This window comes from Solea senegalensis, linkage group LG4 (assembly GCF_019176455.1).
Source record: "Solea senegalensis isolate Sse05_10M linkage group LG4, IFAPA_SoseM_1, whole genome shotgun sequence".
Lineage (NCBI taxonomy): Eukaryota > Metazoa > Chordata > Actinopteri > Pleuronectiformes > Soleidae > Solea > Solea senegalensis.
The window spans coordinates 23,369,196-23,397,133 of NC_058024.1; the positions used below are offsets into that span (position 1 = coordinate 23,369,196).

The 27,938-nt window shown below is 39.0% G+C and overlaps 1 protein-coding gene across 2 annotated transcripts; it reads right to left on the bottom strand.

Moving 5' to 3' along the window:
• Positions 1-4,922: 4,922 nt before the first annotated feature.
• Positions 4,923-27,914, bottom strand: slc38a3b (solute carrier family 38 member 3b). 2 transcript variants are annotated; one of them, XM_044022912.1, is made up of 17 exons: positions 27,655-27,914; positions 18,795-19,008; positions 18,578-18,598; positions 18,366-18,444; positions 18,163-18,278; positions 16,344-16,417; positions 15,299-15,391; positions 14,135-14,216; positions 10,025-10,107; positions 8,835-8,893; positions 8,558-8,737; positions 8,337-8,416; positions 8,149-8,249; positions 7,182-7,306; positions 6,929-7,073; positions 6,159-6,262; positions 4,923-5,903 (listed from the first exon to the last, which is right to left on the bottom strand). In XM_044022912.1, the coding sequence occupies exons 2-17, from the start codon at positions 18,896-18,898 to the stop codon at positions 5,799-5,801; spliced, it is 1,551 nt and encodes a 516-aa protein (XP_043878847.1). In that variant the 5' UTR covers positions 18,899-19,008; positions 27,655-27,914; the 3' UTR covers positions 4,923-5,798. The 2 variants fall into 2 exon arrangements, with proteins under 2 accessions (XP_043878847.1, XP_043878848.1); XM_044022913.1 differs by lacking the exon at positions 18,578-18,598.
• Between the last annotated feature and the right edge of the window lie 24 nt (positions 27,915-27,938).

Below are 27,938 nucleotides of genomic sequence, written 5' to 3' on the forward strand. Positions count from 1 at the left end.
GTGTGTCCGCAGTGGCGCAGGACTGGCTGTTCAATAATGCTTAAAAATATCCTGGCACGCAAATAGACTTATTTCAAAGTTTGTAGACAGCGCCACCATGTGTTTTGTGCCACTGGTTGACAATAACTCAAGTAAAAGTACCACTATTTTTGATAACATTTAACTTAAAGTGATGTTTTAAAATGCACTCAAGTTAAAGTAAAAAATAAAATAGTAGTTTTGAATTGTAAAAAATGTTTGAATTGTTTTTTTAATTAAAGGCAAACCTTTACAGATTAAAGTGCTGACAAAATAAAATATGTAAACACACAATGTGCCAGTCAAAATGGGTCAAAGGTCACAAATGTTTTAACTTTCTCACTCACTCAGGGACCTTAATTAATGCCAATTCACCTGTCCTCATCATTCATTCACCTATCCTCATCATTCACCTGTCCACATCATTCACCTATCCTCATCACTCACTGCCAAAGTTTCCAGTGCATGAATATTATTTTATTGTATTATTTTTTTTTAATTCAGACCAACATTTATTTTTTACTTTGTAACAGATTTGATTTAAAACAGTGAAACTACTTAAAAAAACATACTTAATTAAAAGTAAAATTACAAATTACAAAAAAATAAGTACACACAAACCTACTCACTTACAGTACCATGGGTCATTGTAATTCACTACTTTCCACCTCTGCTTGTGGTGATGATAAACAACACACTTTATTTACACAGCACCTCTCAAAAGAGAAAATGTAGCTCTGTCATTTACAAAACAAACAACAGGCAGTGGATAGGTCACAGTAGGAAAACACTACAGGTGTGAATACATGAATGCATTCCATTTCACTGCTGCTTCACTGTCAGGTCTGCATGTAATGATTGCAAGTGTTGGATTTGCATTGCGACTTTTCTTCATAAATATGTTTTAACACAAAATCTGGTGTTTGTGTACAACAAAACAAATAACTTTTTGTTTTTCTTCATTTTAAATTGTTAAAACACTATTTTCTAACAATTGTAACAGTAACTGCCAGATATTGAAAATGATTCTGGAAAAATGGGCAAAACCGCTTTTCTGGCCCTTTAAGGGTTAAAAAAAACCCCATCACATCACAACTTAACTTTTAACTAAATGAATATTTTTATTGAAAGTGAGACCTTCATTACCTTATCTGAAAAAGAATGACTTGGTCTTCTGGCTTTGAATAAAAACAAACAATTCCTTTTAGGAAGAAATGTTACTAGAAGCAGGAAATCTACATGATTCATTTGAACACATGAAACAAAATTACTTTTTTTTACTTTTAAAAGTGAAATTGAATGTATTTTTTAATAAAATGTTCATGCAGCACTAAATGTAATGTCAGAATTCCTCGTCTCCTGCAGTTCTGACGACACAGTTCATGTGAAGCGACAAGGTCTGCAGTCACAGATCATGTTTGTTTTTTTTTAAAAACACCTTCATCACATGAGAACTATACACTGACCAACTTAAAAAAGGGCAAATGTGTGTGTGATTCAATTCAATTCACACTGAAGGTTAGACACTTTGAGATCTCTGTTTTTTCCTGCGGGTCAAAGGTCAGTTTGAAATGACGAGACAATGTCAAACATCTACAATTATCTTTATTGCCAAACTAAAACTGCTCCTGATATTTACACTTTACAAAGCTATTGTAAATATGCATCACAAATATAAAAGGTTTAGATTTATCTACATTATTTATAGAAAGCCACATCGTCATCTTCGTCATAATGCCATACACCTTAATATTGGATTATTTCATAGATTTTTACATCTTGAATAACAGTTAGCCCATAATACAATATCACATTGATTTGATTACAGGAAAGAAAAAATGCATATTTCATATCACGCGATAGCCATGATTTAAACATGTGTAATTTATCTGTGTAATTGGGTTAAAGGCATCACAACACAGGTAGTCAGTTGTTTCATTTGGCATGACCCCCCCCAAAAAAAAGAATCAGAACTCACTGAAAGGTTTTCTAAAGCACTACAATATTTCTCCTGCTGTTCTTCTTAAATTGTTCTTCAAAACACTTTGATCAGGAAGTAAAAACTCAGAAGACACAAACAACAGAAGAATAAATAAATTATCTGAACGACAAAGTGAGGACTTGCACAGCAGTTTTCTGATGCCTGAGAGCTGTGTCACAAAAAAATCCATCTTTGGTTACAACACGGAAGAGTGTTAAGGCCACGTGTAAAAAAAAACCCAGCATGAATTCAAGAAAAAAGTTAGAATTCTGACTTTAATCTCCAAATTCTGACTTTTTTGCCCCGAATTCTGACTCGAAATTCTGACTTTAATCTCAGAATTCAGACTTTTTTTCTCCGAATTCTGATTTTAATCTCAAAATTCTGACTTTTTCTTTAATCTCAGAATTCTGACTTTTTCTTTAATCTCAGAATTCTGACTTTAATTTCAGAATTAATGATGTTCACCTTTTTTTTTTACATGTGACCCTAATATTCTTCTGTAATTTGTCATGTTTCTTTGTAAATTAAAAAACAACAACTTTACACATTGTTTTAGAAAGTTAATTAGTGATATATATATATTGATATAACGATGTGCCACTGAGACCTGTGAAACAAATGTACGTGAACTCATATGGAGATAATCAGTCATATTATGGGATTCAATTATAAATATTGGAAGTGCTTATCCACGTCCTCAAATTAACCTTAAATTGAACGTATCATCATCAGCTGACTGAACATCACATCAGTGACGTTTAAAAACATCAGTTATCATCACAAAGAGCCTTGAAATACTAATATAACACTCGGATAACTATGGCACAGATTAGGACCTCCCTCTCATTTCACTGTACAGCGTTACAGAAGGAAAACCTCTCACGATAGTAGTTCACTGCAACAGTTACAGGGCAGACTGGACAGAGTGGACATGCAAAACATTAAACCTCAAAGTCTAAATATTCAAAAAAAAAAGAAAAAAGTAGATAAAAATACCACAAAACAGTACAGCAAAAGACTGCTACAATAATTAATCTACAATATCTACAATAATTAATAATACATGAAATCAAATACTTCTAATTCATACAATTATCGGGATCAACTCTACCAGACCCACCAGTGGGTTTATCTTTCAATTTGACGTTTACGGTGGGATTAAAAAAAAACAATAAAAAAATTTAATTAAACAACTATTTTAAAATCAAAATAAGTGATTCATTGTTTTACATTTGGGAAATAATATGTGAATTAGTTTTGCCCCCCTGAGAATCAGACAAGAAGATCAATACAACCTTTATGCACACATGCAAAATTAAGAGCCATAAATAGAGGTGTGTTGGATTATGTAACAAAGTTTGTCCAAAGATCGGATAACGAAGACATAAACCGACCAAATATTATGTGTTTTTGTAAACATACTATTATGAGAATAAAGTCGTAATCTTTTGAAAATGAAGTCGTAATATTATGAGATTAAAGTCATAACCTTTCGAGAATAAAGTCGTAATCTGTCTAGAATAAAGTTGTAATATTATGAGAATAAAGTTAGAATCTTTCGTGAATAAAGTCGTAATATTATGAGAATAAAGTCATAACCTTTTGAGAATAAAGTCATAATCTGTCTAGAATAAATATGTAATATTATGAGAATAAAGACGTAATCTTTCAAGAATAAAGTTGTAATCTGTCTAGAATAAAGTTGTAATCTGTCTAGAATAAAGTTGCAATATTATGAGAATAAAGACGTAATCGTTCAAGAATAAAGTTGTAATCTGTCTAGAATAAAGTTGTAATATTTTGAGAATAAAGTCATATCCTTTCGAGAATAAAGTTGTAATCTGTCTAGAATACAGTTGTAATATTATAAGAATAAAGTCATAGCCTTTAAAGAATAAAGTCGTAATCTGTCTAGAATAAATTTGGAATATTATGAGAGTAACGACATAATCCGTCTCGAATAATGTTGTAATATTTAGAGAATAAAGTCATAATCTGTCTAAAATAAATCTGTAATATTATGAGAATAAAGTCATAACCTTTCGAGAATAAAGTTGTAATCTGTCTAGAATAAATTTGCACTATTATGAGAATAAAGTCATAACCTTTCGAGAATCAAGTTGTAATCTGTCTAGAATACAGTTATAATATTATGAGAATAAAGTCGTAATCTTTTAAGAATAAAGTCATAATATTATGAGAATAAAGTTGTAATCTTTCAAGAATAAAGTCATAATATTATGAGAATAAAGTTGTAATCTGTCTAGAACAAATTTTTAATATTATGAGAATAAAGTCATAACCTTTCGAGAATAAATTCGTAATCTGTCTAGAATACAGTTGTAATATTATGAGAATAAAGTCGTAATCTTTCAAGAATAAAGTCATAATATTATGAGAATAAAGTTGTAATATTATTAGAATAATAATACATACAAAAAAATAATCTCTCTTCAGTTTGGCCCTAATGCTGATTATACTAGATAATAGTTTTTATATTATTTAACGTGTACAAATTACATTTTGCATCTTTATGGAGGAAAGTATGGAGTATGGATTTTATAGGATATAAAGTGAAGTAACAGTTGTTTTCTTTTACACACAGATATCAGAGTTGGTATCAGTCTTCTCATCAAACCCCGAGGAGGAAATTAAAATAAACATACGTTTCCAAAGCAGCCTTTTAAATATATATCGATTCTTGGGTTTGAATTTTCAGTCAACGTAGGCATCAAACATCAGTCAGGTACTGCAATGTGTGTAAGAAGAATAGAATATTATGATATAATATAGAAAAATATGTTTTAGTGAATGTGGACGATAACCGAGAACAAAGAGGTTAAACTCCAACAGTACTTGGTTAATCTTCAGGTTCACAGTTTGGCATTTTGTGTTAAAAAACAGGGAGGTAACAAATCGGTAAAATCAAGCTCTTTGTATTTTTGTAAAGTGTGAGTCAGTTCTATTAATGTCATCAACTACGTATAAAAATCTAAAAATAATACATGTGTTTTGGATCATTAACTTCGTCATATACAGTAGTTAAAGACCGTTTTGAAATTAAAAGCACTTGACGTCGCTAAATAAATATATATATATTCCTGTTCTTACTGAAATGTGGTAAAATATTGAAAGGCATCTGGGGTTTTGTTAAGATTATTTTTCATATAATGTGATGATTTCTACATATGAAACAATAGCTTTAACTGTTTCCTTCTCCGCTCGCCTTAAAGCACTGACGTGTGTAACCTGATGGTGAACAGCTCAGCCTCAGCGCGCTGCATTTGTGCGTCTCGCGAAAAACACTTCTTCATATGTGCGTTAAAAAATAGCTTCTGGATTATTTAGCTCCCTAATTTATGTATTTATATCTTGATGCCTTCCTCTCTGTTCTATACAGTACCAGCTGCAGCTGTTTGTGTGTAAATAAAGAGGAAGAAACAGGTCATTTCACCACTGTGAGTATGAACTATGAGCACACGCACGCACGCACACACACACAGTGTTTAACGAAGACCCCGTTCATTCCTGATTACTCGTGAAAAGGACGTTATGTTAGATTGAATCACTGAACAGTTTATGAAAGGATGTTTTTGGTTAAATAAGTGTTTGTTTGTTTGTTTGTTTTTTAAAAAAAGAAAAGAAAAGAAAAGAGAAAGGGGATTTGAACTTGGTCAATCCAGATGTGATACTGTACATTTTATATTGTTATTAACCCCCAGGCTGTGTGCTGGGCAGCACTGTAGTGTGTTCCCTCCCTTTGCATTGACCGCGTCCTTGTTCACTGAAGCGGCCTCTAGTGGCCTCCTGCGGCATGGCTGCTCCCCGATGTCCAGTCGATGATGATGAAGCTGAGACTCATCACCATGAAGGAGATGCCCAAAGCAGCAAAACAGGCGGCCTGAGAGAGAGGAGAACAACCAACATATTATTATAACATATTATATATATATACATATATATATATATATATGTATATATATATATATATATACATATATATGTATATATATATATACACATATATATGTGTATATATATATATAGATATATATACACATATATATGTGTATATATATATATATGTATGTATATATATATATACACATATATATACATACATATATATGCATATATATATATATTCATTCCTCACCAGTATCTTTGGGACTGAGTTCATGGGTTCTTCGTCTTTGGGGACGATGCGGATGTAGAAAACAGCTGGGAAGATGAAAATGAGGCAAGGAGCCGACGTGGCACCTAAAAAGTGTAAAAAAAGAAAAGAAAAGAAAAGAAGGATGGGTCAAAAACAAAGCAGCAACAGACAAAGAAAAAAGATGCTTGAATTAATCTGAGTGGGATTAATTCTTTAACCTTCATTTCCTGCTACATTTCCCATGGGGTCTGTAAACATACACAGTGCAAAGGTTGCTGTAAACAGCTTTAATGTATTGCTTCACAGTGTGAACTGTGTCTCTGTACGTCCATGTGCACTGAAGTCCACTCTGTGCATACTCCCGCATGTGTACCTAAACGCCTGCACATGTTTGTCAGAGCAGAAGCAGCGACTTTGAAGATGTCCTTCATCCGCGTTTTAACTTTTATGTTTTTTCAACTTTCACCTCCGACCCCATGATACGCCGCCTTCCCTCTGAGGATCCACCGTGACAATAATATTGACTCAGTCCGTCACGTTTGTCCGTGTGCAAACACGCACATTTTCCTATTCGGAACTGAAATTTCAGTCTGTAAACAGAGACAGAATAAGTAACCGATAATCACCACATTATTTAAAATGTGGCCTGTGGTCAAATGAGTGCGGAGAAAGTGTTTAATTAGACGTATGGGATTCCGCTTTTAGGGAATACTTAGGTGTGAGATCAGCTTTTTTTTTTTTTGCATTGTCGATAAATGGTCAATACTCACCAATGATGCCAAAGATGCCCAGAATGTTTGGCGCAAATATCACCAGCATGTTGATGAACGTCAGCAGAACGATGGCGATGGCAGTGTGACGCAGCCAGTTAAAAGACTTGGTGGGGAACAACATATGCTGGATGGCTCGACGCACCTGCGACACACACACACACACACACACACAGAGGTTTCCCAGATTAAAGGGTGTCGTAACGTAACATCCACTGAGCATTGCGGGGGGACAAATCAAAAACAAACTCACGGGAAACAACACAATAGGCACAGTCAGTGTGACAGCGGTGAGGACGGCCACACGCACGCACAGAATCAAAGTGTCGTAGGGATCAATGCGGCTGTAAGTGTGCAAAAGTTCAGGCTCCACTTTGTCTGCGGGGAAAAGAGAGTAACAACAAATGCTGTTATTACATGCAAATGTCGCTCGGTCATATAATATAAATATAATATAATAGTCGTGATAATAATAAACTTTTAATACAAGGATTGCAGCGTCACAGTAAAAGGAAAATAAAATGTACACAATGAAACACAACACAGGGTGGAAAGTCTAAAGTAAAAAAAAAACAGTTTTTACTTTGAAATAAAACAAAATATGCAAATAATTGGGGTTTGATTCCTGGTCAGGTAACACTCTCTTTCTCACCCTTTTATCAGTCAACTGTTCCTTTCCAGGACTACTATTATGTCGCTTATTCCACTTTAGACAACAGCGTCTGCTAAACGGTTGAATTTAAACTGAAGTCTGGTCAGTGAAGGCCACCGTAGTTCCCTAACACACTTGAGAAAGAGAGGGGTGAGGAGGGGTTGACTGTTTACCATTTCTCACCATTAGATGTCACTAATTCCCATCACTATTTACACACTGGACCTTTAGTAATAAAATAAATAATAAATATCTTCCTGCTACATTCACAGTTACAGTAAAGGGCTGAAAAGTAGGCAAAAAAATTCAAATTTTTCTCATATGGCCACCTTTTTAAAACATAACCTTTACATGATTTCTCCTTCAAGCTTATTGTCAAGTAATTTTAGATAAGGAAACCAATGCTTGTATAATATTCCTCTTTGTGTATATAGCTGCTTCTCTTCTATCTTTTATTTCCACCGTCTCTGAGACAAAACAGCATTACTTTTGCTTTTCTACAGTAAATCCTCTGACAATGAGAAAATCAATGAGACACAAACATTCACTGTGTCAGAGATGTTCTCACCATAAAAGGTCAGGTAGCCGAACAGAGCGGCCAGAAAGTACATGGTGTACATGACCAGGATGGAGAGGTTGGACACTTTCTGCATCTTCTTCTTTGTTGGACTGAAATCAGAGAGTTCACAAGTCACAAGTCACATTCCGCACCGGCGTGCAATCGAACATCGCGAGGGTACAGAGGCGGTGACTCACTCGCGGAGCTCGGTGTAAATGGGCAGGACTTCAGGGTGGCACACAAAGGCGAAAGCCAAAATGGGAATAGTGTATGCTGTCTGTGAAGAGAGAGACATAAACACACGACTGTCTAAGATTAGCAGCGTCTCCAAAATAGCAGACTTGTGGTTCGCACCTGCACAGTAAACGTTCCAAAATGCTCCAAATGTGCTACATGTGTCTTCGCCTCAACCGCTTACCTGCGAGTTCATGGTGAACAAGCGCGGGGAGCAGTGCGAGTCGGCGTCATCCGCGGCGTGGACGAGTCCGTTGGTGTACTCGTGGCCGTGGCTCGAGACGTTGACGGCGTGGTGGGCAGCGGTGCTGTTGGCCGAGAACTCCTCAAACGGGCAGGGAATCTGAAACTTCTTATAGATGACCTGCAAAGAGAGAGAAGTGAGGATATCACCCACGATGAGTCATTTAACAACAGCTTGTTCTGACGAGAAAGTGGTCTTAAGTGTGTCGGTGACTTACGGCAGTAAGAAAGAACACCATGCAGCTAAGGGAGAATCCGCTGGTGTAGCCGAGGTAACCTGAAAAGACAAAGACGAGACAACGAGACACTTTTAAAAATAGCCCGACCGATTGAACTCACAGCGCTATGAGATCAGAAAGCGTGTTTTTGTTGTCGTGAATAGCAGGGTGTGATTCTCTCAGGGAAACGGGCGCCCGCTGCGTCCATTGTATGTGGCGGAACAATAATAATAATAATAATAATAATAATAATACCACACTAATTGCTTGATTTTTGAGGCAGCTGTTCAAAATCGAGCAGAAGTAAAATATGAGACGGTTGTGTAACGCAGGAGTGATTTAAACCAAGATTTAAGTTCTTAAAAGGTGATCAAAGCCGCACGAGAAGATCTTGAAGAGCAATGATTTAAACAATAATAATAAAAAAAGAAAGAATGTCATTTTGAGGGCATTTTAGTGTTTCGTAAGATCTCAACACGTTATATATATATATACATATATATATATGTATATATATATACATATATATATATATATATATATATATATATATAGTGATTTAGACCAACGCTGGTCCTCTGCATGTTGTGGATGTTCCCTGCTACAGCACACCTGATTCAAATGACTGGGTCGTTATCAGGCTTGTGCAGAGCTCGATGACGAGCTGACCATTTGAATCAGGTGTGTGGGAAACTTACAATCAAAACATGATTTAAGGTTTAAAAGAAAAAACAGGAAACAAGAACAAGCAAAGTAACACAGGTCCCAGGCCAGTTTCGGCCTGAGGACATCGTATCGTATGCTCAGCCTCTAAACCAGACGTGTCAAACTCAAATGACCTGGGGGCTAATGAGTGTCCAGTCTGGTCAACAGGGGGCGATGTAGAGAAAAAGTGGGAAAAAAACCAACTCTTCTCTAGCTTAAAATAGATATTTATCATGATATTTCATATCATTTCAAAGTAAAAGTGTTTGTTTTGATAATATAATTCACAATAAAACATATTAATTATAAATCTTAATTATTAAATAAATCTAAATTAAAACAAGATTAAACAAGTTTATATATGTGATTTAATATTTAATGCTTTAATTATAAACAAATGTGTTATTGTTCAAAAAAATATTTCTAGTAATGTGGCCACATGTGGCCCACGAGCCGCCAGTTTGACACCTCTGCTCTAAACTCACCAAGTTGCTTCATTAAAGCCAGGGGGAGGATGATGCTGGCAGAGACCATGATGACCAGATAGTTTCCATTCATGTACCACAGACTGTTGGGAAGAAAACGTCCAGTTTATTCACAGAGACACAGACAGATGAACACAGACCTGAAAATGACGTTTCCACATCAATAGTGAAGATGTGGCAATGTCACCCGGTTGTTAAATCTCTAACTCATCCAATTGACAAACATCACCCTTGGCATCAAGACTGTGGAAAATCTTACTGGAATAGACTCTTACATAACTCTGAAGAACTATGTGACAGTTCACAGTCGGGGAAAAGGGACGACATATTTAAGCCCACGTGTTACAAGACACTAAAGAAGTCCATAAATATAACCAGAGGTCAGCTCCGCCCTGTTCGCCATCTCTATCCTGCACTTCATTAAAACATGAACAGAATTATTCATTGTTTAAAGGAATACTAGAACAGGGCTAGTATATTTGAAAAGCTGTGCTTCCCAAACTCACTTTATATATCTTCATTCTTTTCTTTGCTACGTGCCCACCGGTGACACTTGGTCCTGTTAGCGTAGCAGTTAGCAAAGATGGCGGACACTGTTTACAATGCATTGGGTCTAAAAAGTGTGGAATTAGCGTTGCCGTTTAAGCCTCGGACCAAGTGTCACAAAAAAAAAGAATGAAGATATTCTGATATTCTCCACTCAGGGGAAGCACATTTTTTTTTAAAAAATACTAAATGCAACTTGTTAAAGTATTTCTTTAATATAAAGCTTAAAAAGTCCTCACACTGAGTATCGTTTAAATAAAAACAAACGTCCGTTACATAGTCGGGCCATTGTCGAATGACTTCACACAGAAGCCTATCCGCTCCACACGACTCTCTCTGTGTTGCCGTGTTTAGATCTTGTATTGAGCCAGTGACATTCCTGCACTTCCAACAGGAAGTGATTTGTTTAATGTCTAGACAGAACTGAGACTGAAATCACACAAAAGCCCCCATAAATGTTTCAGAAGTTCGATGGGATCAAACAAACACACAAACGCTCTCTCCGTCAGGTGTGATAGTATTGCTTGACAGAGCCTGTTTTTTTTACACTGGCGGACACAGCGTAGTTGAGTGTTTTGGGCCGTATTTGGAATTAGCGGGGCGGTGTCTAACACATAAATCTCTACTTACATCTGCAAATGAGACCATAATCATAATCTTTTATTCACTTATTCAGTTTCCACATTGCTGTTTTTGGGAAGGAGCTGCCGGATGACTGTTTTGTTCATTGTCCTGTGAGACGACTTGTTTTGTCTTCACGGGAAACAAAAAACTGTAGGAAAAAACTGTATTTACTGCAGACCCAGAGGCCTCAGACGTGAGAGGAGCAAAAGCAACATGCAGCTTAAAAAATGATTGACAAACGATAAAAAAACACTCTCTTAAATATACAGATACTGAGCAGTCTAACTCCCCTTATAAGCTGCTAAGCTTGTTATTCTTAACCGCCCCTGAAAGAGCGTGTGGATTTATGAGTGCAGTGCAGTGCAGTGGCTCTATGACCCCGCTAAGACCTGGTGTTAACATCCATCCTGAGAGATCCAGTCAAAACTACGACGACTAAGTCCTAATCTGTCCAAAAAACAAACAAAATAAACTTGGATTGAGAACACAACGAGCTGCATGAACTCAATCCATCCTCGTCCACGTCCTCAGCCGACGTCCTTATTTTGTTTTCACACTAATCAGCATACGCTGATTTATTCATAGACAAACGTAACCCTCATTCCTTTTTCCTAATAATTCGGCACGAATGGAGCTCAGCAAAGTGTCTCACACACAACCCCGTGGACAGCGCTTGAGCACATTGACGATCCACATGAGACGCCGCGTCCAGGACACATTTTAAAGGCAGGTGTGAACAGTTACACTCTGTCTGTGCATGTGCATCACATCACTCGGGACAGATGTTGAGCGCCGGTTATTGAGAATCCAGAATCCATCGCAACTGACGACTGAGAGCAAACCCAGTCAGGTCTCACGTCGCAGAGAGAAAAACACACTCATGAGCAAATTGCCAGTGTTTCAATTGCATAGGCTCTATCACCTATTCATTTTTTTTATTGTTTTCAATTTCACGAGATCAATGACATACAACGGCGTGTGAATTTAGGGTTGTGATATCACACTGTAATGAATATTAGTCAGCAAATCTTTAAAAAATATGTTTTAAATTGTAAAATGTCCCAATCATCACGTTTTTTAGCACAAGTTTTCAATAAAATCTTCATGGTTGGGTTTATTGTGTTGCAAAAAGAGCCGATATTGAGTCCTCAATTTTTTTTAAGTTCTGAAATATTAAAATTGGCATATTAAATGGCATTAATATTTAGTTATTTACCATGGGAGTAATACACAACTGTATTATATATATGGACATCATGGTGTGTGTGTGTTTATAGGTCACAAGGGTTTTCGTCTTCTTATGTTTTGTTGAGTCAAAGTTAGGATTCATTTTATATCGCATTTTTGGTCGCGATATAAAGTAGCAATAATTGTGCAGAAGTCACAAAATAGAGCGTTTCTCTTTTCTTTTTGTTCACAAAACCGAGCCTGGTGAACTTTGAACTGTGACGTATTTCCAAATTTCACAAATTCAATCCGATTTGACACATTTTGAGCACTTTTGGAGTCGTTTTTTCCATCAGATTGCCTAAGTTGTGCTGAAAAAAAGGATATAAGACACTCTATATTGCACATGCTTATACCCTCTGTATATACTGTATGTTCAAACATAGTCATGCCAACATGCTCTGCGCTCTAAGGGTTAAAAAACCTAGAATATCAGCTCCCATCCTTGCGACTTCAGTCTGAGTCAAGTTCAAGTTTACAGCGCGGACAGAACTCCTGCTGCCAAGTCACTATGTGTGATCATTTCCCCCCACACATGTACACACACTGCTCTCACAGTGCATACTATGAAACACCACGTCTTCATATAAACATTTTATTTGTTAATCTTCCCTGGGGCTATCTTAAGTGAAAGGTACTTGTCTGCCACACATCATTACTGTCTATTTTAAGAGGCACGGGCTCATAAATAAACCCACCGCCCGTCGCTCATTCCACTGGCGCGTCAAGTGGAAATGAACAGCTTGTCTCAGTGGTTGAACTTGCACCAGGCTGACCTGTCCTTATGCTCAACCTCGGAATTTGGCGACCATGTTGCACCACCTGCCGCTGTCATTAGTGTGTGTGTGTGTGTGAGAGAGAGAGACAGCGAACAAGAGCCATAATACTTCGTACGTCAATTTTGATTGTGTCTAATTTTCTGACCCTGACATAAACACAGAGGGGTTTGAGTTTATTCCACTGCTCAAAGCCAGATCAGTGATAAAGGGTAAGGACACGCCCCTTCAGAGGTCATTGGCCCACATAACATTGGTGAGAGTTATCTTCAGGGCATGACAAAAAAAAAAAAAATGAATGGAAAAACACCAAGAGCAGCAGCACAACACAAGATTCCAAGAAGTCAGGCCATAACCTTTTGTTGAATACCTCGCGTTAAAGAATGTGCATTGTATACTGACGCTCAGGATGTTTAGGTTCCCGTAAAGAATGGATTTACTGTTTTACTCAAGTCATGTTTGTGTGTTTTATTATTCCTCCAGACTCAGATCCCTAAAAAGGGAAGTGTACATACACAGTTGCTGCAGCGTCGTCTCAGCACAAGGTTTGTTTTTAGATTTGAAACGGCAGCTGGAATCCGCTTTCGTCCTCCGTGACCTTATGCAGAGAGTCTGTGTCACTCTGACGCAAACGGGCGCTTCAGTAACGTTGTGTGTATACATAACTTACAGATATTTAACAATGACACACACACACACACACACACACACACACCCCATCCGCGCTCAGCCAATTAGAATCTGCTATTCTCATCACACCCCTACACGAGTGACTGCATTAATGAATGGTGCCAACAGACACACACTCCCTGCCCACATGCAGTTATTCTGCCAGGCCCCTTGACCCTGAACACATCAGATGAGAGTCATGTGCCTCTCACAGGCAGCACAGGTATGTCGGTGCTGAACAGGGCCGTCGAAAATCCGTGATACTCACTCAGAGGTGGGATCTGCCTTCAGGAAAGCCTGGATGACCAGCGGTAGCTCCGATTTTACAATGTACAGGTAACTGGACATGGCTGTAACAAGAGGAGAGGAAGAGGAGATGATGTATGTGTGGCCAAGTGTGGTCAATTGCAGACAGACACACACACACACACATAAAGTTACAAGATTGCTTATCACGCCGTATTTGTGTTCCGTGACCGAGCCGTAATCACTGGGCTGCTCGTGCAAACATAAGGGTCAGGATTTCTGTATTTGTGAGGAAATATCGGAATTTCAGAAAGCAGGGGGAAGTCACATTAACTCTAATTATGAACTCTTGCCTTTGAAGCAAGAAGAGCCGATCGGAACATGGGCTTTTCTGCATGGACTTTGCATGTTCTCCCCCGTGTGTGTGCAGGTGTTCTCCTCCCACAGTCCAAAAACATGAAATATGGGGATTAGGTAAACTGGACACTCTAAATTGACCATAGGTGTGACTGAGATTGGCACAGCTCCCCCTGTGACCCTCATGTGGAGGATAAAGTGATAGATGACGGATGGATAAACAGCATGAAACCATCATTTTCCATCATTTTCTCAAATATGAGTTCTTTGCTGCTTTTATGAGCGAGGAAATCAACTGTTTTAGCTTTTACTCACTCACTCACTCAGCGTCTACCACTTTATCCTGCACATGAAGAGCGTTGGTGCCAATCCCAGCTGACATACAGCAGGGTGAAAGGTCGTCAGTCCATCAGACATTCACTCTCACACCTACGGTCAATTTAGAGTGTCCAGTTTGCCTCATCCCCTAATCTGCAACTCCATGCAGAAAGGCAAGAGTGCTAACACTACACTGTATTAAATGACTCAATGGTCGACTATGTTGAGAACCAAACAAACAATCAACATTACCACTCTAAATATTCAGTGAGCGAGTGAGTCAGGAGCTCTGCTACCTTCTCCTCTGAGAGAGCAGCTGTCTCTCAGGTTCTCCTGGGCTCTTTGCTGCTTATACAAACCCACATTACAAATGTAAAGAGATGCACGGTCAGGGTACAGTGGTTCAGTGTGACGCTTTGGTGAAGGAAGGGTATAAACTGTAAATTCCTTTTAAAAGTGTGTAATTCATGTTTACTGTGCATTAAGGCTCAGCGTCACAGTGGCTCCTCACCTCCGATGTTCTGCAGGGTAATCGCTATTCCGGCAGCCATTTTTCCAGGAGTGCCAAACGCTCTGTAACCCAGCTGTTCATAAGCTCGAATTCCTGTAAACAGATTACAAATAAACAGCACAATTAAAACAACTGTTAATTGTAATAGTACAAATAACTAGAAAATATACTGCATATGTTCATTGTTTAAGGAACAATTTTCCATTTATACTGCAAACTTGAGCACGCACCTGATTACATTTAATACATTTAGTTTATAAGCAACTATATAATTACAGGAAACTGTGTTAAGTCAGGGGCCACATACAGCACAAAGTGGGCCGCACCAGTAAAATAATAGCATAGTAACCTATGAACAGTAAAAACTTTTTCTCTCTGTTCTACATTTAGTTCATTATCTTTTTTACAAAACAAGAAAAATAAGTGCAATGTCAACCATATTATGCCTTAGTTTACCATTTATACATCACACTGAATCTATAAAGACACAAACATTTAGTCACAGATAACTGGAAGTGGAAAAATGTAGTGGAATTTTAACAAATTCATCCTGCGCGCCGGATCGGACCCTCTGGTGGGCCGGTTCTGGCCCGCGGGCCGTACGTTTGAGTTTTTACAACTTTTCCTTGAGCATAGATTGTTGTATTACTCGTCTTATTGCACCTCACAAAGTGTCCAAACAAATAAAAATGCTGATCAACTCTTTGACTGAACTGGGCGGGCCTTAGGATCGCTGCCTGCTGATTGGCTACTGGGTTTTGGAGTGACAGCTCAATGGACTGGAAGTAGTCAGGGGCTTGGAGTCGCTGTCCGTCTGGAATTTATAATTGTAATTAATTATAATTCTATCTAATATTGACACAAATCTAATTCCATACAAAAGTAAGCACCACAGGAAATGACGATGTCATGTTTTATTAGTTAGTCATAGTTCTATTATGTATAAACTAAATGCTGTGACACCGGTCACGTAAGACTGTCAACAATGAAGTAAGGGAGGGTTCCAGGGAGACTGGAGAAAGGTTAAACATGACACTGGTCTTACCCACAATGCCAGAGGATTTGAGCAGCAGGTGGATGGAGTACGATGACAGCGCTGCGACTGCAGTCAGAAGAAACCTGTGCCACAGAATCAAGAGAGATAAAAGAACATCACTGTCACCAATCTACCTGAAACTTTCCTTCAAATACTACCTACATTACGGTAACATGACACAATAACAAAGTCGTTTTTGTTGTTCTTGTTGTAATTATAATAAAATAAGAACTACATTGATACAGGTCACTAATCCAACACATGAGGAAAGTATTATTAGTCCAATGGTCCAACTGCAGGGCTTTCACATCAGCATTCTTGCAGAGTCACAAGTTGATCCCAAATCCAGCACCTTTCTCACACTCTTTCTTTCCCAGCCTTTTTACACACTTGTGTATTTCTTAAAGCCACACCTCGAATCTCTGCCACCTCCACCGCTCTGTAAACACCGAGGGGGAGATCAAACCCTGAGCTGTGTGTGCGGCATAAAGGCCGCGTAATCCGTCGACTCACAAACAAGTGATTATTATGCTGCATGTGCCCAAAAAAAAAGAAAAACACTTGGGAGTTTGATGTTTTGGCTACATGAAGAAAAAACATTCCTCTCTTCTGACAACCTGGTGTAACATTCAGCAGAGCGTCAAAGCTTTTCATGACCGCTCTACATACACTGACGCGGATGGAGCAACAAAGAAACAAACATCTGAGCAAATGACAATATATATACTGAGAATTGTGACTAGGAAACATGTATCAGTGCTTACACTGCTTACACGCCAGCCTTTATTTAATACAGCAGAGGTGGTCTTTGGCCTCAGACGTCCTCAGAAAGAGGACTTAGGATTATTACGATGATGAGTTTCAGCTGCGACCATCAGCAATACACTTGATTGTTTGTTCGTAAACCTGCTTGGCCTTAAACTGTTCCTTGGGGGTGGGACAAATTAAATATTTTGAAATTTAAATGAACTAAAAGGAATTTAAATCATCTTTGGCTTTGGGGGGAATCACATGGGTGATGCCTCTTCTGTGTTCTGGTCTCAGATACTAGTGGTTTACCAATTATTTCTCTGGTTAATATTAAAAAATTTGCTTTGTTGTTAACCATTATTACTTTATTACATTATTACTATTACTGAGGCTAATTCTCTTTTACGTTGTATATGCAGCTGAACAAGCACACGCTGCATGACTGAGACACACGGGGGGGTTGTGCAGGCGCCTCGCAGACACCGTATGGTATATTCTGAGCCGTGGCCTTTCTGTGTGGCAACAAGCGCAGGTTAAAGAGCCTTTATGTAAACGTGTATGATGAGAGGAAGAGCTTACATGTCCTGACACATATTAAATCACTACTTTAAATAGGTACAGCAATGCAGCACTGGCCTTGTGTCTGTAATTCCTTAAGAAGTACCTTTGTATTACTAGAATAGGGCTAGTATTTTTGGAAAAATGGTGCTTCCCAACCTCAGTTTCCCCCCGAGTTGACAAATATCTTCATTCTTATTTTTGTTCTGCGCGCAACAGTGACGCTTGGTCCGAGGCTTGAAACTGCAACGCTAATTCTGCACATTTTAGAGCCACTCGTAGGGGAAACAAAGAAAAGAATGAAGATATTTCTCAACTCGGGGGAAACTGAGGTTAAATGCAAGTCAGTGAAGTATTCCTTTAATTTAACAGACAACGTGCGGTGAAGTATAACAGCTGGAGTTTTAACACTGAAAATGCAGCATGGCAACCAATGACATAAATGACAGTGTTTGATATGTGGGTAGCTTCTAGATTATATGTTTTGCTTTGGAAAAATGGCCTCCATCTTTTCACTTACAAGAAGAGGAGTATGCCAGTGTTGGCCATGGCATACGCCAATCCCAGGATTCCACTGCCCATAATAGCATTACCCAGGTTGAAGACAGACATGCCAAAAGAGGTCTTTCCTTCAAACTGACGGAGGGGGAAAAAAGAAGTCTTCATTAATTCTTATTTTATTCACATGATACTGTTTGTGTTGTTAAATGTCGTTTCACTTACGTCTGTGAAGCGCGGATTCTTCCCTTCCGCGCTGGGCAAAAACTCCTCGTTTTCCAGTCCGCCATCAGGATCATCAAATCTAGGTGAGTTCAGTTTCAGTCTGTTAAGTGATGCTCTCTCTGTCCACCTCCATAAAATAAAAATCCATCTGCAGACGCACACACGCTGCCATCACATGCAGTGCACCATCATACAAAGTTCCGCTGACATACCTGACTGTCTGAGTGCCATTTCTGCGTAAGGATCCACCCACGTTGAAGCGTTGCACAAAAATAAGGCAGACATGCATTTAAAACAAAGCAGCAAGTCATATTGTGTTGTTATATTAACAATCAGGGACATGGGGGACAAAGGTAGAAGTAAGAAAACGTCCTTAGTAACACACAAACAAAAACGCGTGCGGCCCTCAAGCGCGACGAGAATACTCACTGATCGTCGTCGAGCAGCGTCTTCATCGCGACGCCCATGTCGTCCCCAAAGTCATGGCTTTTCCCGTTGGAGAGAATGTTGACCTCTGACTGAGCAGGCTCCATGATTCAAGTGAGGACTGCTTCTTTTTTTTTGGGGGGGTGGGGTGGGGTGGGGGGCCTTGTATGTGTTCAACAAAGAGGATCCTTGTCCAGCCACCGAGTGCCTTGATTATCTGAGTCAGAGAAAAACACACAAATCACAAACATTCAGTACAGATGTGTGGTTTGTACATGCTCATGTATTTAAGACAACAACCTGCGTGACCCCTGATTTGACTGAGATGTTGCTACTATGTTTCTACTTGTGAGTCAAAGTCTCCATCGCATTGTAACGTGTGTTAGCTCAAGCTGAAATAGTACCGGCCGATCCGGTTCCAGAAACCCTGAAACAGACGTCACGAGTCCTGATATTGGATGTTTGTCCGTCCCACGACTGAGCCAAGCGATTACTCACTTCTGCTGTTGACTCTGTGATTTCCAACACCCAGGAGCCTCGCCTCGCCTCGCCTCGTCCGCGCGCGCTCCTTCGCGTCACGACCCCGAAACGCCTGCTGCGCAGACTGTGACATGAGCGGGCGTATAGTGACCCACTCTAACGACACATGCGTACAGCGTTTCAGTGAGATACGAACTCTCTCTCCGCGTTTCTTCAGAACTATCGAAAGACAAACAAGTCCAGACTACGCGGGTCAAAGGTCAAGGTCTATTTGAGTTTGGCTTTTTGTTGAACTTGTGTTTGCTCATGTCTTCTGTGCAGTTAACGTCACAAGCCTGCAGATTCGTGGTGTTACTGCGCTGCCACTATGGAAAACACGAGAAACCACAATGTGATGTAATGTCACAGTAAAGTACCTTGTAATTACAGGGAAACCAGGTTGAAAAACAATTATTACTACAATACTATAATTATAGAATTTACCTTGATGGGTTTTGGCTTTGAAAAAAAAGAGGTATATCTTTTAAAAGTGAAATGATTATTTATTAAAACCTATCGAGCGCCGTATTCATAGCCTCCCACATCTCGGGTGAATCTTTTTTTTTTCTCCCCTTGAAGACAACGGCGTGTTGTTCTCTGTGACCAGAGCACAGCAGCTCCATTGTGTTTAGTGTCCCCTCGGTCACTGTGTTTTACATATGCACGAGTGGTTATTGATGCCAGACCACTTCAAGCTACAAGTGATCACACTGATTAAGGTCACGTTGTACAGTTATGCTACTCAAGAAAAGAAACCAGGTGTACGTGACTGTAATCAATAAATATCCCAGTCAAAATAATAAATCTTCTCTCATTTAAACCAGTGATAATCTTATCTATGATGTATGACACTTCCTGTTGTAATGGGACATTGAATTGCATAATAGGAAGGATGGATAACAGTTTTTATAGAATAGAATATTCATATTGTGCCACTCTATAGGGGGACTCGACTTAATGTTGGCTTGGAAAACCCTGCCGATACTTTATTTTATCCCCTGTTTGACGCCAAACAACATTTATAAGTGGAAAAAAGATGTATAATATGATGAATTACCTTTCTTTAGTTCATTTTATAACAAATGATGTTTATATTGTTGCCATTTATCCTTGACTTTAAGGGAAATTATAATCTCAACTGTAATACATATAGATATGATGATTGTTATTATTATTATTATGACACGAAGGCTTTCTAAAAAATGCATGCGATCCATCGCTCATGACTCAGCATATGAACAAATGTCTTCGGAGTCTTTCATGTCAGTCACACAATTACAACATTAGCATCAAAAAGCATCAAACTGAGACTTTTGCGTTTAGAGAGATCTGCGAGGGCTTTCGGGGGGGAAACCAGATCCCTGCTAATATTGAGCTGGAGGCTGCTTATACCCCCGGGTTCAGAAATAGAGACCAACAACGATTCGCACTCACATTTACACCGACGAGAAGTCACCATTTAACCTCTGCAGAGTCTTTGGACTGTGGGTGGACGCCACGTGCTAAGAGAAATGCACTATGCACACACACAGCACTGAGCACGGGGGGGAATCTGGCTGTGGTTTCCATGATTCCAGCACAGTGTTCAGTCCGGTTCTAACAATTCTGAGTCAAACTGAATCCCAACAGACCAATTATGAGAGTAATTAGATAAACTGATTGCTGTGTTGCTATTATTTCCTTATTCTGCGGGTTTAAAATATGCATCTAGTAATACCAGGTTTAAATCAGTAGCATGGGTGGACACTGTGTGCACAGCCCTTAAATAAACCTGTATTTGTACAAACTGCGGTGAAAGGAAAAAGGACGTTAACTCAGTGTGAGTGGGAGTGGAAAGTAATGTAAAAAAAACACTTCTGAACTCTCTCTCTGCTGAGTCACGTCTTGAGATCACATGGTAAAATGGTTCGGTTCTGCATCTTGTCGGTGCCAGTGAACATCTGCAGATAATCCCACACAAATGGAAATTATTTATTCACAACCTGGAAACTTCCTTATCACGTAATGAAATCACACGCGGCTCAAAACCACCGTCTAATAATGTTGAATAGTGATTCCTGCCGACCTGGCTGAAAGAAGTCACATGAGCCTCTTCCACTGAGTGCCAGAGGGGTCACCTTACACTGAGCTGTACTCGAGCCCACAGTGAGTTCTGTTATGTAACCAACATGAAGAGGCAATGAGAGTGAAGTCCAATTCTGAGCTACTGGACATTTAAAAGTGCACCAACAGGTGGGCGACTGAAGAATGACTCACTTTTTTTCTTTCCCATTACTGTGGGAGAGAATTGCTATTTTGCAGTTTTGGAGCGTAGCTGTGCTCACAACGTTTGCTTCCTATCCCTAACTCTCTTTTTTTTGTGCCAGCTGGACATTGGGGCACATGTAGATGAGGAGATGCCCATGTGGTGATGTATCCGAAACAGGCACGAGGTTCAGCCAAGAGCGCCTGGCAGCACCAGCTCGTCCTCTGCCACGTGCCTGCTGCGCACAGAGCAACACTTATGGTGTCGAGTGAGGCTGGGCAATGTGTCGATGTTATTATTATCTGTATATCGTGACATGGGACAAGGTATCGTCACAGATTTTGGATGTCGTGATGACTTTTCCTGGTTTTAAAGGCTGTTGCCGTTGTGAAACACACTGAGTCGACTTCAAACATATTTAAAATAAGTCACGTCATAACACCTTTAAAGCCTAATTATTATCCATATGTATGGTCTAACTTAATGTTTCTAACACACCTAAATATCTTTGATTTAACGTTAAAAAGCATAAGAAATAAACCAGGTATTATCTTCAATGAACGTAGAGCTGCAACTAATGATTATTTTCTGTTTAGTTTTGTCCAAAAACCAAAAAGACCAGAGAATATTCACATTTAAGTGGCTGAGAAATGAGAAAACTTGTTTTAATTCCTTAAAGACGCTCAAACCGATTCATCGATTATCAAAATAGATGACAATTCATTTAGTAATCCAATTATACGATTAATCGAGTAATTGTTTCAGCCCTAAATGAAGCAGTGATGAGTCATTATACGATATTATCACTTATCGGGATTAAAAGCACTTACAATAAGTGAATTTCTATTATCGCGTTCATCGAGAATGAAGAAAAGCGTCAATATTTCAACGTGAGGGACTTTAAAATCCTTTAAAACCGCCCTTAGTTGAGCATGTAATACAGATCATACACAGTAGGTATTTTATTTTGTAATGTGTATTTACAGTGTAACGTCAAACTTTCCCTGAGCTCAGAGAAACAAATTGGGCTACAGCCTAAAAATATTGAGATATTATTAATAAGCCTTATCACCCAGCCTTAGTGTTGAGCGCAGGCTCTTATTATGGTATACATCAGGTAAATAATCATGCAGCTGATTATAAGGTTTATAGTTATACGCAATATTATGCAATTGATTTATTACATGTTATTAAGGCAATAGAATAAATGATCATTCTCTTAAACAACAGTAAAAAGTAAAGTTCAGAAAGTGTAGTTTCAGCCTTTCTGGCTACATGATCACCACTTGCCAACGCTGTTAATTAGGAAACATGTGGTGGGCAGCGTTTCCATGACAACGCACACCTATACAAATATAGTTCCACACTAATAGATGAATAACAAATGTAGCTACATTTATCCTCTAAAACAAATGATCGAATGTGCATAACAAGCAATACGACATGTGGCATTCAAAATGCTGTGATATTAATTTACCTCAAAACCGCCCGCTGTAATCCGTGATGTGTATAATGGCGTTTGGGTACTTGGGTTTATTATCTATGTTTACTTACTATGTTCTTAATGTGTCAAGAAAGTCACAACACAACAGATTAAAAGCGCTCAAGGTCAGGCACCACCACTGTCGTGCCTCACTCTTCTCGCACACACAGCAAATGGAAAAGCTGAGACTTAATTTCACAGATTAAATTGTTTTACGAACGTCTTATTAACCGTCACGTCACTGTGCACCCTGGGGACTGCAGCGTAAACTGGATCGCCGCCCTTCGTGGAGCTTAACAGACGCATTATTTTTGCTTTAATTGGCTTGTGTGTGACCACAGTGTCATTGTTTCCAAAGTTAAGTAATGACTGGGGTTGAATTGAAATCTATAAAAAGGGATCACACATAGTGACACACCCACACAGACACATGTCACATGACTCTATGGAGTTGTTATTGCTTTCTCTATTAGTTCTCTACTAGATCTCTATTATCTATATAATGACAGTGATTGGCCAATGCGGGTGTCTTTGAGAGCAAAAAGTCAAAGGTGATGATAATAATGAGGTATTTAGCAAGAGAGCTATCACAGTTATTACGGTAATTTCACGCACACTGTTTCAGGAAGCTGGAGAATCAGCACTGTTTTTGGACATTGAAACACAGACTCAAACAAATGTTATTGTAAATATGTTGTATACTGTTCAAATGTGTTGTTTTCTTAAATGAACATTTTTGTTTTTCTTCATTTCAAATTGAGAACAGTATTTTAATATTGAGTTGTAAATAACTGCCAGATATTGGATGTTATTCTGGAAAAATGTGCAAAAGCACTTAGTTACAGGACATTTTTTGGTCCAATTATGGTTAAAAAAAGCAAAAAAGAAAAAGTCCAGAAAGACATTTTGAGGGTTAGGTGTTCACATGTGGCTTATGTATGATGATTTAGTTCTTGTTGACGTTGAAATCTGCTGAAATTGAGAGTGTGTATTTGACACTGACTCATGTGTCAGTCATCACTAAGTATAAAAGATCAACAAAACAACATCTCTGTTAAACGATGACGAACGAAACCAAAAAATGTTTTAGATCCAAAAGCCTAACATTAGAATAGAGCGATTTACTCGCAGCCACAACAAATATACGCCGTATCTAAACACATGTATCACCGTGATAACGCAGTATCCACAGTGACATTCTTGGTGACATAAAAATAAAGACAACGGCACATGATAAGGTCAAACTCAAGCCCACAGATTACCCTTGACAAAGATGACGGTAATAAACACGTCACACTTTCAGGGCTCTGGTGTCTGATGTATGAAACGCTGGTAAGGATATAATAATAACCTCTGGAGAGACGAATGCTTGACGCTAACACGCGCACATTCACAGGTCTATTGACTGTGACAGGAGAGCACAGCTGGCCGACTCCCACAGTGATAATACACGGGCCTCCCTGCACCGCACACCTGTCCGGCTCCTGCTCACACTCTCATCGCGGCACACGCTGAGGTCGCTGACCGGGGACAGGCTTATCGGCCGATCCCTCTGTGATGAACACGTCCCATATAGGGCATCTGTGTTAAGACGGGGGCAAAGTCAAAAACATAACCCCCTCTCTCTCACCCCACACCCCCTTGAATACACAGACACGAGCTCTCCTGACGCTCAGTTTCAGTTCAAAGTTGCTAAACTTCTGTGACTGAAGTTGTAAAATGGGAGATTATGGTCTGGAGCATTTTTTTTTTACCGTATTTGCTTAAAATCCTCTTCGCAACCCGATTGTAACTGATTAATTAAGAGCTGTAACAATTGCCCGATTAATTGTCAACTATTTTGATACTCCATTCATTGGTTTGAAGCTTTAGTCGCGATTAAAACAAGATTTCTGATTGTTTCCGCTTCTTAAATGTGAATATGTTCTTCGTTTCTTTGCTCCAGATAGAAAAGAAAGTAAGAAAGAAAGAAAGAAATCATTCAAATTCAATCATTTTGGTTTGTGGACAAAGCGAGAACTTCATCATCTCCAGGTTTGACGTGCACTGATCGATGTTTTTTAACGTTTTCTGACATTTTATGGACCAAGCGATTACTCGATTAATCGGGAAAATAATTGACAGATGAATCGATTATGAAAATAATCGTTAGTTGCAGCTCTAGGAAAAAACACCATCCAATCATATTGACCGGCCCCGACAAATGAATTACATCACAATGCATCAATCACACTGACATTTGCCCCTCCCCCCCATACATGAGTACCACTCCTCTAGTACTAATCGTGCACGCTAGCTTGCTAAATCCAACGAGACAGTTGCAGCAACGTTTTTCAGCGTCACCGAAGGTTGCCGCCGCTGCGCAGCGCTCGTGAATCTGTGTTCCTTGTGCGTTCCTGTGCTCTGGAGGCGGAGCTTCGGAGGGAAGTCTGAAGGAAAGTGGCTCTAGGATCTCCAATCCTATATTCACATTCACATCTTCTACATTTTTTTATTATGACTTTATACTCTGTATAGACTTTATTTTGAGGTCTACTTTTATACTTTTATACTTTTATATTTACATTTATACTTAAGTGTGTTTCTGTCTCCTACAACTGACTCGTAGAACCCGCACAAGATTTCCAATGTGCCTGGACTGGCAAATAAAAACCTTGAACCTTGAACCTACCTTTAAAAACACAAACTGTAACGTCATATTTTTAGCAGTGCGGCCACAATTTTTCACACACCTGCATCCAAGGGGAACTAAACGCTTTGTTCTGCTCATCTACACAGTCGAGGCTCAAGAGCATTGAAATCCTTTTTTTTTTTTTTTAGTTGAGCAAACTCATGTTAATCAGTCTTTAACAAGACCCATAAAAAAAGGATCTATGTAAGGTCATCATGAGGCAAACTACTTATAAAGTCTGAGCACTAAACTAAGGATTACCATTATTAGCTATATTATCAACAACAGTCTTTAAAGGACGAGTTTGTGTAAACTCTCAATTACTGCCTTTGAATAAATATCTAATTTGCGATATCAGAGGGAATGGTCATTTTCACGTCATTATTCTCATTTTCATTCCAAAATCATATTTTAAAACGATTACTGTGTGATATTTGTGCAGATCTGTGTTCTCCTCAGTCTGTAGAAGACGAAGTGCGTAAATCAAGACAGTAATTCATTCATAAAGTGATATTTTGACACACATTTTGGCTTTAAAAATACATTACGCCTCCTGCGATTCGAAAATTGCAGTAGGCTGAATTGCGGTACATATTTCCATTAATGGCTCAGCGCTAAATTATTTATTATTTATTTATCATCCAGTCCAGTCCAATTTTATTTATAAAGCGCAAATCAACAACACAGGGGCTAATGAGGGCTAAAAGACACACATAAAAGCCAATAAATGATCAATTTATCATTTGGTCCCTAATGAAAACCCAATGGGTGACAAATTGATTGAATTTATATTCAGCTTTATAATAGCTGATAAATGGTCACTGATGTGCTCACACATTAGATTTATACAATGAAACCAGCAAAGTATCTTTTAAATGAAACAATAATAATAAAAACCTTATTTCAGGGCTAGTTTATAAAAGTTGGAAGTGAAATGCATTGTTATTGAAGGCCATTGTTGTCAGGAACACGACAATAACACAATAGAAAGACGGGTGTAATGTCACTTCCTACACAGACAGAACTGTCTTCTTCCTCATGAGGAGATCCACTTATATTTAGACAGTTCAATATAAAGACAGAGACGTGTGAAGACTGTCGGGTTAGTGCTGGTTTGTTACCGGTCACTGTTGGTGAATATAACAAGATAGAGAGAGAGAGATTCAGAGGGAAAAGCTGCTCAATTCGTAGCTGGACATGGTTGAGTTGGTAGGAGGAGAAAGGAAACGGCCTCTCTCTCTGTGTTCCCTCGGTGTCATATGGCAGCGTGGACACCACCACCATGTAGAGTGAGGAAACACCACACACACACACACACACACACACACACAGAGAGAGATGTGGGTTTTTAAATAGCAGTGGCACGAGCTTCAAAGGCGCAAATGAAGCTGTTCCTTCACATCCACGCACACGTGCATTGAGAGGAAGTTGCAAAAAAAAAAATGATTAGGAAAAACTTCACATGTCATTCATTGAGCTGTTATTTAAAAAAAAAAAGAAAAGCACAGAAAACAACAAGAACGTGAATGTCTCCATGTCTCCTTGGAGCACATGGTGGTGACATCTGGACTTGGCGCCCTCTCTGTCCGTCTCACTGTCCACGGTTCTTTCCTTTATTGATTGCTGAGACAAAGCTACATGTCCCCCTATAGTGTGTGTGTGTGCCATGTGATCACACGGACGCCATAAATGTGCGCAATAGACCATGTGTTTCCATCCTTTTCACCACTATATAAAGAGCACGCTCTCATTTTGTATCCACCTTCACTAAGAAGACAAAAAAAAGCCGAATAGTTCAATTGTTTTGGGCTTTTTTTGAAGTAAAAGCTTCTCACAAGGTTTCACTGAAACCAGATAAACGCAAACAAAGCGTCAAATGTGTCATAGGTGCAAACAAAGCGTCATTTTGTTTGTATTGTCTTGCACGGCAGATTTTCAGTCTTACCGCTCTCTGCGTGTCTCTGTGTCTTCACGGCGCTTCCAGGTTAACTCCTCCAGTGAACGGGAGGTATTTGCTCCTTCTTCTCTTGTGTGTCGTGTTCTCTTCTCCTCCGTGACCGATACAGTCTTTATCTACACACACACACTGACTGAAGCGGGGGTTTTACGCACAGTTGGACCGTGTCTCTCCAAAGACAGCAGCAGCTACTGAGACGCGCTCTCAGAAAAGGTTGGCATTGTACGAACCCTGTGCTGGAGCTTATATGTGGGGGTCGCACTAGGTCCGCC